This window comes from Oncorhynchus tshawytscha, linkage group LG20 (genome assembly GCF_018296145.1).
Source record: "Oncorhynchus tshawytscha isolate Ot180627B linkage group LG20, Otsh_v2.0, whole genome shotgun sequence".
NCBI classification, from domain to species: domain Eukaryota; kingdom Metazoa; phylum Chordata; class Actinopteri; order Salmoniformes; family Salmonidae; genus Oncorhynchus; species Oncorhynchus tshawytscha.
In genome coordinates, this window is record NC_056448.1 from 40,820,875 (window position 1) to 40,833,619 (window position 12,745).

General features: G+C 42.9%; 1 protein-coding gene across 7 annotated transcripts in view; it reads left to right on the forward strand.

The window, feature by feature from the left end:
* The window catches only part of nrg1 (neuregulin 1), a 155,328-nt gene that overhangs the window by 77,099 nt on the left and 65,484 nt on the right, over positions 1 to 12,745 (forward strand). For 5 of the 7 annotated variants that reach the window (XM_042302664.1, XM_042302665.1, XM_042302663.1 and 2 more), the window contains exons 2-3: positions 7,389 to 7,566; positions 9,224 to 9,345. In XM_042302664.1, the coding sequence (XP_042158598.1) occupies positions 7,389 to 7,566; positions 9,224 to 9,345 (300 nt within the window). Of the gene's footprint in view, positions 1 to 7,388; positions 7,567 to 9,223; positions 9,346 to 12,745 lie in introns of those variants that run through there. The other 2 variants (XM_024415280.2, XM_024415281.2) reach the window with 1 other exon arrangement.

Genomic DNA, 12,745 nt, shown 5'->3' on the forward strand with positions numbered 1-12,745 from the left:
GCATTGTTTGCTTGAGGCTTTTTACAATGCATTGTTCCATTTCAATTCAATACACCTTGTTTAATTTTTCCTGCCCAAATACAGCATAGAGAGAATTCTGGCTAATGTGTTCAGCACTGCAATAAAATACAGGGATGCCTTCAGCAGTCCAATGGCCAGCTCATTCCTGTACGAAACAGCGACGCATCATAATTACTGACAGCGGTATATCAAACGCATCCCTAGCAAAACTTTTCTGTTTGAAAATGGTGTAAATATGCAGCATTGTCTGATTTAAAAAAATATATATATATATATATTTGCACAGAAAAATACTTTGAAATGATTGACAATGACAGTGGGGTTTGGGACCATCTTACTGTATGGTCTCTTTCCTCTCTACCAGAATTACTTTGAAGACCATAACATCTGCCATATCTTTTAATGAAATGATAGAGAACTAAACCAAACGAGGGGGAAAACTCTGACGTAAACCAGGCCAGTCGCAATAGTCTTGGGTCTGCTGGACAAGAAGCCTGGCGATGTCTGGACTGCTCAACTCTTGTCTGGGACACAGTATTAGATCATGGAATTCCTCCCTTACTGGGGTACCATGGCTTGGAATGTTGACTGATCCGTGTAAATTTGCGGTTTGAAAAACGCGGAGGAGTTCCCCCAAAGGGAGCTCCTCCATGACATGGGGAAACAGCTGAAAAGGCTGGCCTGGAGTTAGCGGTGTCCCAACCCTGAGCAAACAAAGAGATGGGCATAAATTAAGTTATCCCCCTTGCAGTTGTGCTCCCTCTATGCACTTTTATAGCCACAAGGTTAATTTTCAGACAAAATATGAATGGAAAATGGCTGTTTAATGAACTCTGTCCATGTTGTTTGGCTTGGTGCTGGTTTCTGATATTTTGGTGCTGGTGTCTGATATTTTGGTGCTCGTGTCTGATATTTTGGTGCTGGTTTCTGATATTTTGGTGCTGGTTTCTGATATTTTGGTGCTGTAATGTGTCATTGACAAAAATATGAACGTAGCTGTTCTCATGACATTTATTTTACAGGACAGATGATCGGATATTCCTCAACAATCTTTCTTTCTAGCTAGGTTTCCATGTAATTGGCAACAGACTTTCATGCGAATATTCAAAAATCTGCATAACAACAATATTCCCCACCAGAGATGTTTCCATCAAATTGATACCTGTGCATGATGACGTAGCGCACATAAAAATGCATTTTGCATTAAATTCCAATCTTCCTAAATATACATTTCATATATATATATATAAAATGGGTTTCCATCGCATTTTCAACTCTATTGATGGTTTTCTCACAACAGAATAGTGCGTTATGTTGCCAGTGTTCCCACTCTGGTCTTGGGCACATGTCGGGCTCTAGCCAACAGCTGGCAGATAGTGTGGGTATAGCCTACATGATGACGTTATTATGGACACAATGGCAGCCAAGTATCATGATCATGTCACCAGAATAAGAAGTCGATATTTATTAGAAAGGGGCATCATGCTGATCACCTTGGAGATGCAGGTTGCCTGGTGGTTAAGAGCGTTGGGCCAGCAACCAAAAGGTCGCTGTTTTGAATCTGTGAGCCGCCAAGGTAGGAAAATCTGTCATTCTGCCCTTGAGTAAGGCAGTTAACCCCCAACAACAACTGCTCCCGGGCGCCAATGATGTGGACGTCGATTTAAGGCAGCCCCCCCGCACCTCTCTGATTCAGAGAGTTTGGGTTAAATGAGGAAGACACATTTCATTTGTGCAACTGACTAGGTATCCCCTTTCCCATTCACCACCGTGTGAAGTTCACAATTTATTTAATCTGTATCCCAATAAACTGCTCGCTTTCCAGACAACGAGTCGTAGTGGGAGGACCACATAACATTTCTCGCATAAATACATTTTACAGACACAAAAAAACTCCCACCTTGTGTATTTCGTTTTTATTTTTATTTTTTTACATTTGGACAGTTTACTTACAAATGTTCTGTTTAAATCAGGCCTCTCATGCCTTTTAGTATACAACATATAAAATCTCTTATTTGTCCACTGTCTGCATTGTGACCAGTTTAGCTGGTCAAATCAAAGTTTATTTGTCACGTGCCCCGAATACAACAGGTTACAGTGGCGAATACAACAACCTTACAGTGAAATGCTTACTTACAGGCTCTAACCAATAGTGCAAAATGGTATTAGGTGAACATTAGGTAAGTAAAGAAATAAAACAACAGTAAAAAGACAGTGAAAAATAACAGTAGCGAGGCTAAATACAGTAGAGAGGCTATAAAAGTAGCGAGACTACATACAGACAGGCTGATTGAGGTAGTATGTACATGTAGATATGGTTAAAGTGACTATGCATATATGATGAACAAAGAGTAGCAGTAGCGTAAAGAGGGGTTGGCAGGTGGCGGGACACAATGCGGTTAGCCAATGTGCGGGAGCACTGGTTGGTCAGGCCAATTGAGGTAGTATGTACAATAATGTATAGTTAAAGTGACTATGCATATATGATAAACAGAGAGTAGCAGCAGTGTAAAAGAGGGGTTGGTTGGGGGGGGCACACAATGCAAATAGTCCAGGTAGCCATTTGACTACCTGTTCAGGAGTCTTATGGCTTGGGGGTAAAAACTTTTGAGAAGCCTTTTTGTCCTAGACTTGGCACTCCGCTACAGCTTGCCATGCCTTAGTAAAGAGAACAGTCTATGACTGGGGTGGCTGGGGTCTTTGACAATTTTTAGGGCCTTCCTCTGACACCGCCTGGTGTAGAGGTCCTAGATGGCAGGCAGCTTAGCCCCAGTGATGTACTGGGCCGTACGCACTATCCTCTGTAGTGCCTTGCAGTCGGAGGCCGAGCAGTTGCCGTACCAGGCAGTGATGCAACCATTCAGGATGCTCTCGATGCCTCCCTATATGCAAATTATTTGACAGATTCTTTCAAAATATTATTTATTTAACAATTAACAATTAATGATGCCATAAGTCAATGATGCTAATAGTCAATGATTTGAAGCTGGTATAATGATCATTTAAATTATTTGACTGTGCAGGTCTGTTTTATATCCAGACAAAATGTGTTCCTGGCTTTACTTTACTGACTTTATTGTCCCCATGGGGAAATGTAGTTGCAATGTCATTAAATACAGTAGACATTAAATTGACAATACAAAGTTAATAAATTACATAGAGTATATACCGATGAAAGAAGACCAGCCTGCTGGCCTCACTGGTTGGATAGAAACTGTTTACAAGGGATATCACACCTTACACAAATTATTGTCTTGTTCTGTTTAGTTCTAACTACCTCACAATCAGATCACAATGTGTCACTTTCTTTTAAATTGTCTAAACATGTTCGCACAGTGTGGACAAGATCAGGACAAAGGGTGCATGTTCGCACCAGGTATAAATAAAAGGTTAAATAAAAGGTTTAATTTAACTAGGCAAAGTCAGTTAAGAACAAATTATTTTTTACAATGACGGCCTATCCCGACCAAACGCTCCTCTAACATGGACGATGCTGGGCCAATTGTGCACCGCCTGATCACGGCCGGTTGTGATACGCCTCTTGCACTGAGATGCAGTGCCATAGACCGCTGCGCCACTCAGGAGCTCTTATGGTTCATTTTATTTGTTTTATGACTGTTGCTTATTAATCGACTCTCCTGAAATGAATGTAACAGCGTGCTAAAAGTTATAGAAATGTAGCCTAAAGTGTTAGCCTACGGGCCCTTCTCCCTAGTCCAGTCATGACTCAGATCACTGCCTCTATTGGTCACAGGAAGCACCACTAAGAGGATTAGGCTGAAACGAGAAGCACTCAAACATGCAACTACGTGTATGGTATTGTTTTGTTTGAGGTCATATTTTCTTTCAGTAATGTGCTGTATTCCAGGTATTTTTGTCAGCCTCTTCCTCATCAGTGTCTCCTTAGATGTCTGCCTATTTTCACAAGCGTAACATCATGAGAATATTAAAGTCCACTGTCATTTAAAAAAAAATTTTTTTTCGATAATCTGTGAGAACAGAGCTTTTATCTAAACCTTTCAACAATTGGGAATGTTGAAAAAGTTAGTGTCAACACCTTGACACAAAAGGGCTCATGTTTCTTGTTTTGCACGAAGGCTAGAATTACTTTTCCTCCAATACTCAATGAATTCTGTCTAATTTCTTATCAGATTAAATATTTTCTTTTAAAGGAAAAGTTCCGGTTTGGGTTGGGCTCCTGCTCTCAGAAAATGATCATTAGGGAAGTGAAAGTATAGCTGCTCTGACTAAGGGAGTTTCCCTTTGCAAACAAAAGGGCATGAATGAACACACACATGCCCTTTTGTGCCCCACTGATTTAGGTGGGAAACCCTTGTGTGATTCCCTTTAAGCTTTGCCCGGTTCAGGTGCTGTGAGCTCTGAGGTTGAGCAACAATTGTGTAATAATGACAGACCTGCCCAGAAATGAATGGGGTTTAACCCAGCCCAGAGAGATTGCAGCGTGTCTGGGTCCAGCGTCTCCAGAGAGCTCTCGTAACGTACCTGTGTCAATGATCTATTCCTTCAAAGAACACCTGGAGTTTGTAACCATGGAGATAATATTCAGTCAAGCATTTGGATTGAGACTTTAGCTCTCTAATAATGAATTTACATTAATGCACATATTTTTGTAAGATGTTAACTTCTGGCTAGGTTGATGAGTTTGACTCACTTCTGACACCATGTTATGATCTTAGTCAGATATAACTGTACTGCGCAGCAGAGCATGAGCAAATGGCTCAGCTTCAAAATGTTAGTGTTCAATTTACTGATACCCTGACCTACAGTTGAAGTCGGAAGTTTACATACACCTTAGCCAAATACATTTAAACTCAGTTAAAAAAAAATTAAAAATCCCCTGTCTTAGGTCAGTTAGGATCACCACTTAATTTTAAGATTGTGAAATGTCTTTTTATTGCATTCCCAGTGGGTCAGAAGCTTACATGCACTCAATTAGTATTTGGTAGCATTGCCTTTAAATTGAATAACTTGGGTCAAATGTTTTGGGTAGCCTTCCACAAGCTTCCCACAATAAGTTGGGTGAATTTTGGCCCATTCCTCCTGACAGGGCTGGTTTAACTGAGTCAGGTTTGTAGGCCTCCTTGCTCGCACACGCTTTTTCAGTTCTGCCCACACATTTTCTATAGGATTGAGGTCAGGGCTTTGTGATGGCCACTCCAATACCTTGACTTTGTTGTCCTTAAGCCATTTTCCCACAACTTTGGAAGTATGCTTGGGTCATTGTCCATTTGGAAGACCCATTTGCGACCAAGCTTTAACTTCCTGACTGAAGCTTTACCTTCCGGTTGCTTCAATATATCCACATAATTTTCCATCCTCATGATGCCATCTATTTTGTGAAGTGCACCAGTCCCCCCTGCAGCAAAGCACCCTCACAACATGATGCTGCCACCCCTGTGCTTCACGGTTGGGATGGTGTTCTTCGGCTTGCAAGCCTCCCCCTTTTCCCTCCAAACATAACAATGATCATTATGGCCAAACAGTTCTATTTTTATTTCATCAGACCAGAGGACATTTCTCCAAAAAGTACGATCTTTGTCCCCATGTGCAGTTGCCTTTTTTATGGTGGTTTTGGAGCAGTGGCTCCTTCCTTGCTGAGCGGCCTTTCAGGTTATGTCGATATAGGACTCGTTTTACTCTGGATATAGATACTTTTGTACCTGTTTCCTCCAGCATCTTCACAATGTCCTTTGCTGTTGTTCTGGGATTGATTTGCACTTTCCGCACCAAAGTACATTAATCTCTAGGAGACAGAACGCATCTCCTTCCTGAGCGGTATGACGGCTGCGTGGTCCCATGGTGTTTATACTTGCGTTTTATTGTTTGTACAGATGAATGTGGTACATTCAGGCGTTTGGAAATTGCTCCCAAGAATGAACCAGACTTGTGGAGGTCTTTTTTCTGAGGTCTTGACTGATTTTTTTTGGGGGGGGGGTTTCCCATGATGTCAAGCAAAGAGGCACTGAGTTTGAAGGTAGGCCTTGAAATACATCCACAGGTACACCTCCAACTGACTCAAATGATGTCAATTAGCCTATCAGAAGCTTATAAAGCCATGACCTCATTTTCTGGAATTTTCCAAGCTGTTTAAAGGCACAGTCAACATAGCGTATGTCAACTTCTGACCCACTGGAATTGTGATAGTGAAATAATCTGTCTGTAGACAATTGTTGGAAAAATGACTTGTGTCATGCACGAAGTAGATGTCCTAACCGACTTGCCAAACTATAGTTTGTTAACAAGAAATTTGTGTAGTGGTTGGAGTGGTTGAAAAAGGAGTTTTAATGACTTAAGTGTAAATAAACTTCCGACTTCAACTGTAGTTATTGCTGAAACAACAGGCCCTACCTGACCCTAACCCGATGTATACTAGGGTATAAGCTAGGGTCATGTAGCAGAGCTCTAGCACATAGTGCAATGATATACTTATTTGCAAGTTCATTCTCAACAATGCTGCATAAAATAATAATAATAAAAAGGAATTATGAATTCCTAGATGAGTGGAAGTTTTCTGAGTCAGTTGAGGCACTAACTGCCAGTCATTGGGTGGCGAGTCATCTGTCCTTGCATTAGCCTAATTCCTTAGTAATTACTTTTTTCGACAGCTGCACTGATGAACCATTACTCAAGTTCTGGTGTCCCATTTCATATAGTTTTCTTTGAGTAGGCATTGTTGGGATTTTTCTGCTGCTTCGTTAATGAATGAATACTGCTGGTGAATGGTGGCGTACAGAACAGTGGGTTGGCAGGTTATTCCAGATTAGTTCCCTTCCTCATGATGGAGTGGTGGTCTTCTGCTCCTGTTGTTGAATACCTTGGGATTGTGACAATCGACTAATGCCTTCCTTCCTTGACAGGCCCAAACATTGATTTCTAAATATCCTACTAACAAGTGATGCCTCGTACTGCACATTGACTAGGCCTAATTTTCAGTAATCACCATTTGTGCAGCAATCACATTTTTGCTTGAGGATTAAAGTGGTTGTACAGAATGTTTGCCTCTGGGGGTGCTCTTGAGCTTCAATGGGTTTTTATAGGTCCCCCCCCCCATCTACCCAGGGAGGTTACTACACCCCTCCAATGACAATAACAAGTGAAATCCAACAGTAGCCTGCCCATCAATGTGTATATTTTTGCTATTTTGAAAATCTTTCTTACATTTTTCCACTGATACAATGGTGTCGTTAGTGAAGTGAACCTGTTTTTTTGTCATGTTTAAAAAAAAAAAAACTTTTTGAAGGAGAACGGTGCTACCCATTCTGCCTCACTCAGACAGGAAGTGAACCTGTTTCGACCTGCTGTACTAACTGCTGTTGTGTGACTGTTGACCTGGTTCTGTGTTGCAGCTGAGCCCAAGCTGAAGGAGATGAAGAGTGTGGAGGTCGTGGAGGGGATGAAGACATTCTTGAAGTGCGAGCTCGGAGCGGGGAACCCATCCCCCAAATTCAAGTGGTACAAGGAGGGGGTCGATTTAGCCAACATCAAGAACAAACTCAAAGGCACCAAGTTAAAAAGAAAGAAAGAGTAAGTACCTCCTCGTAAATCCGTTATAAGTTTTGAGTTCTTAATAAGTTTATAATACTTATACACTGTCCTTCAAAATTGTAAATGTATCTGATTAGAAGCTGTTTATTTGTGACATATGCAGAATCTGGCTGACAGTTGCAGCGAGGAATGATTCATGACTTGGTAGCTTTTGGTTCTCGCTGAGGTGGCGTTATTTACACCCACAGCCACCTCTAGTCTCCAGCACGCCTCTGGTGGTATCTGACGGGGGCTCGACACCTGCCCCATCACCTCTCTGCCATATCAAATTGTATTAGTCACATGCGCCGAATACAATACACCTTACAGTGAAATTCTTACTTATGAGCCCCTAACCGACAATGCAGTTAAAAAAAAATACAAATAAGAATAATAAATAAAAGTTACAAGAAGAAAATAAAGAGCAGCAGTAAAATAACAATAGCGAGACTATATACAGGGGGTACCAGTACAGAGTCAATGTGTTGGGGCACCGGATAGTTGAGGTAATATTTACATGTAGGTAGAGTTATTAAAGTGTTCAATGCATAGATGATAACAGAGAGTAGCAGCAGTGTAAATGAAGGGGGGGGGGCAATGCAAATAGTCTGGGTAACCATTAGATTAGGTGTTCAGGAGTTTTATGGCTTGGGTTAGAAGCTATTTAGAAGCCTCTTGGACATAGACTTGGCGCTCCGATGCTGCTTGTTGTGCGGTAGCAGAGAGAGCAGTCTATGACTAGGGTGGCTGGAGTCTTTGACAGTTTTTAAGGCCTTCCTCTTACACCGCCTGGTATAGAGGTCCCGGAGGCCATGCAGCTTGGTCCCAATGATGTACTGGGCCGTTCGCACTACCCTCTGTAGTGTCTTGTGGTCGGAGGCCGAGCAGTTGCCATACCAGGCAGTGATGCAACCAGTCAGGAAACTCTCGATGGTGCAGCTGTAGAACCTTTTGAGGATCTGAGGACCCATGCCAAATCTTTTCAATCTTTTCAGTATGTTTTATCGTGCCATCTTCACGACTGTCTTGGTGTGCTTGGACCATGTTAGTTTGTTGGTGATGTGGACACCAAGGAACTTGAAGTTCTCACTCCACTGCAGCCCTGTTGATGAGAATGGGGGCGTGCTCGGTCCTCTTTCTCCTGTAGTCCACAAGCATCTCCTCTGTCTTGATCATATTGAGGGATAGGGTGTTGTCCTGGCACCACACGGCCAGGTCTCTGACCTCGCCCTATAGGCTGTCTTGTCGTTGTCGGTGATATGCTTGTTTAGAAGATGAGGCTCATATAATTCCATCACAAAAGGGCCCATATTCATAAAGCCTCTCAGAGTAGGAGTGCTGATCTAGGATCCTCATAATCATAATCACATAATCACTTCTACTCTGAGATGCTTTTAAGAATACAGACCCTGGTCAAGTCCATTGAATCCTAAATAGTGTCATTTTTCATTTGGAATTAACAAGACCCAGCGTTAATACTAAATGGAGAATAACTCCATAGTTCCCCAGTATCAACAGATTGAACCCAGAAATGGTTTCAAATCATCTGTTTTAAGTGTCGTGCTCAGGCCTCTATGTACTGTATATACAGTAGATGGAATACTCTGGTCATGCTCATTGAAACATGTTTCATCCCAAATGTGTCTGTCTCCTACAGAGGGAAAGTCTCTGAGCTCCACTTCAAGAAAACCACTGATGCACACGCTGGCTCCTACACATGCGAAGCCATCAACAACCTGGGAAAAACCAGCACCGTTGGCAACGTGACGCTCCTCCGCGGTAAGACCATTCATAAACAATGTTTAACCTCAAGTTGACTTGATTGCTTCATGACAGCTAATTGCAGAGGTAGTATGTGAGAATGTGCGTGTTGTATTCATGGGGGATTTGTGACTGAATTAGTAGCATTGAGGTGTCCCTCCTCAGGGTCAGACTGGAGATGATGTGGAGGTTAGGGTCCTCTAGGTGGTGGGGGGCTAGGGGTCCTTCAGGTGGGGAAGCTAGGGGTCCTATAGGTGGAGGGGGCCTAGAGGTCCTTTAGGTGGGGAAGCTAGGGGCCCTCTAGGTGGGGGGGGCTAGGGGTCCTTCAGGTGGGGAAGCTAGGGGCCCTCTAGGTGGGGAAGCTAGGGGCCCTCTAGGTGGGGAAGCTAGGGGCCCTCTAGGTGGGGAAGCTAGGGGCCCTCTAGGTGGGGGGGCTCGGGACCCCCTCACACATCAGAGCCACACATCAGAGGGTTCTGACCTGACACTGGGTTTCTCTGAGGGAGAGCGGGCTCTTCACCTTGTGGTCGTACATGCTCCTCACTGGCATTTTAGTCAATAGGGGGCAGCTGGCATTTCAAACCTGCCGTTTCAGCTTAGTGGTACAACAGACCATTTTCCATGACACAACCCTTACCAATCCAAGCTAAAAGGGCCTTTATTGTAAGCTGTTCACAGATTCAACACCACAGGTAAGTCTGCACATGTTAAGAGTTTGATTGTAAAACACGTTTTACAAGTTGTGGTATACATTAGTATACTTTAGCATGTTATAACATTTTTAAGTCGTCACAAGATGTGGAAATACAGGTATAAACGGTGATGGTGTAACTTGCCCAACGCGCGTACAGTCTGTTCTGCGCTAGAGCAACTACTCCTTATGTGCTTTTTCTCGCCCCGCCGGTTTGCCAGTCTTGCCAAAACACACTGACGTTAATCAACTTCTGACTGATAGAGGAAAAAAATCCCGGGGCCGTTAATATCGCAGACAGGTAACTGCTCGATGCCTCCAAGTCTGATCCTCTCCACTCACACACCATTTTGCGACATTGCAAGAGTGATCAGTATGCGGGCCAGTTTAAAGCAGCCACTTAATCACTTCTTTCAATTAGCCAGTAGTACCTCTCTGAACGGCTGCCAATGGAGAGAAAAGAGCCATGTCAGCCACCTCTTGACTGAGGAGTTAGCAGCCCCTGGAAGCCATCTATGCTAATCACAGCTAGTTAGCCCAGCAGAGCCCAGCAGAGACCAGCGGTGGCAGCCCCTGGAAGCCATCTATGCTAATCACAGCTAGTTAGCCCTGTTCAATGTGGACAGCTGGGAGAATGAATCAGTCACTCATTGTGTATCTTTTGTATTCTGTTACTGGCATTGGCAGATGATATGATATTACCCTGGTCTGCAGTATCTTGTCAAGTCTCATTTTCTAATCACATTAAGCCTACTGATACACACAGACAGATCTGATTGCATGGCTAAGGTTAGCAACACATGAGCACATCTGATATCTATGAGAACATACTGGGTTATCAGCTTTGACATGCTTCCTGTCTGTTGGCCTCCTTGTTGTACATAACCAAGTTCTTGTCTGTGCCACAGTTTCTGCTTTAGCTGTACTCTGGTGAATTGGGTTAACTCTGCATGCAGATGAATTCCTGGGGTGATTTTTAGTAATGTAATGTCTCCTCCATTTGCTGCTTCCTATTTATTAGTCGCACAATGGCAACTTGAAATAACGGTCTGGCCTCTTGAAATAACGGTCTGGCCTCTTGAAATAACGGTCTGGCCTCTTGAAATAACGGTCTGGCCTCTTGAAATAACGGTCTGGCCTCTTGAAATAACGGTCTGGCCTCTTGAAATAACGGTCTGGCCTCTTGAAATAACGGTCTGTCCAGTCTTTCGCACATAAAGTCTCTCAGGCTAGGGTACAACAGAGAAATAATTAGTATACTTCAGTTTTTGCTGGGTATTACTCAGTTTTGCAGTGTAATGTGAAGGATTTTAACCTAATCACCTTTGTCTGTTGAAGACGTTTGTACCCACCTACCCAGTGGGAAAAAGTGGTTGTAATGACATTTTCAACCACTTTTGCCCACTAGGTATTTGGCAGGGGTTGGTAGTGGTGGCCTGAGGAACCCTGATCTAATGGAATGCGGACTTAAACTCCTTTACAGACTTCCTATGACAAATGAATGGATGTACTAAAAATTCTCGCAGTACATGTTTTGTTGCGGCACTAGCAAGGCCCTTTCCTAAACCAGCATGCCCCTGCTACTCCGTCTGCCCGTTCTGCATCTATTTACAGTGATTAGCTGGTTGCTTTCAGCTAGCTCATTTTGATGCTAATTAGGTTTTGGGGGCTAACGTTTGCGGTCGAGCAGTTTGATATTACTAACGTGTATTTGCAGTGTTATTCTATTCTCTGGGCAAAATGTCTGATTGACCTCCACTGTAATAGAAATAACCCACTCTGAAATCCTCTCGATGTTCCTCTAAGCTCTACAAGGTTGTGTGACTTGGTCTCTGGCTTCTCTACCTAGCTAAATATCAGGCTCTTACCTTAAACCTATCATGAGATACATTTTGATTGTCATAGTTGCATGGTTAGCAACTAATTATCATTACAGTGTGCTCTGTGTGGCTACTACAATGTGCAGGCAGGAACTGTATACAGTATGTAAATAAGCAAGGTAAAAGGGAAGGACTTCATGTTGCATCAGGAATGTCTCTTTGTACAGTGTGTTTATTCATTACATTTTGTTTTGCATGAACTATTATTAACTCACCTTGACTGTATTGTTACCTGAACACTTTAATTTTGGAGCCAGTTCTCTCTGGTTTCAAGGAGTCCTACTGTTTTGCGAGGGCATTTTTGGCACTATGAGTGATGATCTCCATACTGTGCAGTGTGGTAATGGAATTGCCTACTGAGAGGGTGTAGAGTGGCCAGATTCCCAAGGGTAACAATCGACTGTGGATAACCTTGACATGCACAGACAGATGCACCCTGTGTGTGTGTGTGTGTGTGTGTGTGTGTGTGCCCGTGGTAATCCCAGACTGTTTCCCTTATAACAAGGATACACAATAACGGCAAGAACAAATGTCAGGTGATGTCTTAAACAAGATTAAAAAGACAGTCGACTAGAGTCCCTGGATTGGATCTCAGCCAGAGCTGCCATTTTGTCCTTTGTGTCATCTCCCTTCAATTAATAAACATTGGCATATATTCTCCTCTATTAGTTCATAGTGATAATACAGGCCTTGGGTTCGACACGCCATTGATTTGGGTGCTTATGTCTGCGTAGTTTCCCCTCAAGTTTCACCATTTAACTAGCCTTTTTCTTACAACTTGAAAGCTCAGGCCATCACTAGCTCATCCATGGTCACCCTCCTCTGCTTCAGCAGGGGCTTTTCATTT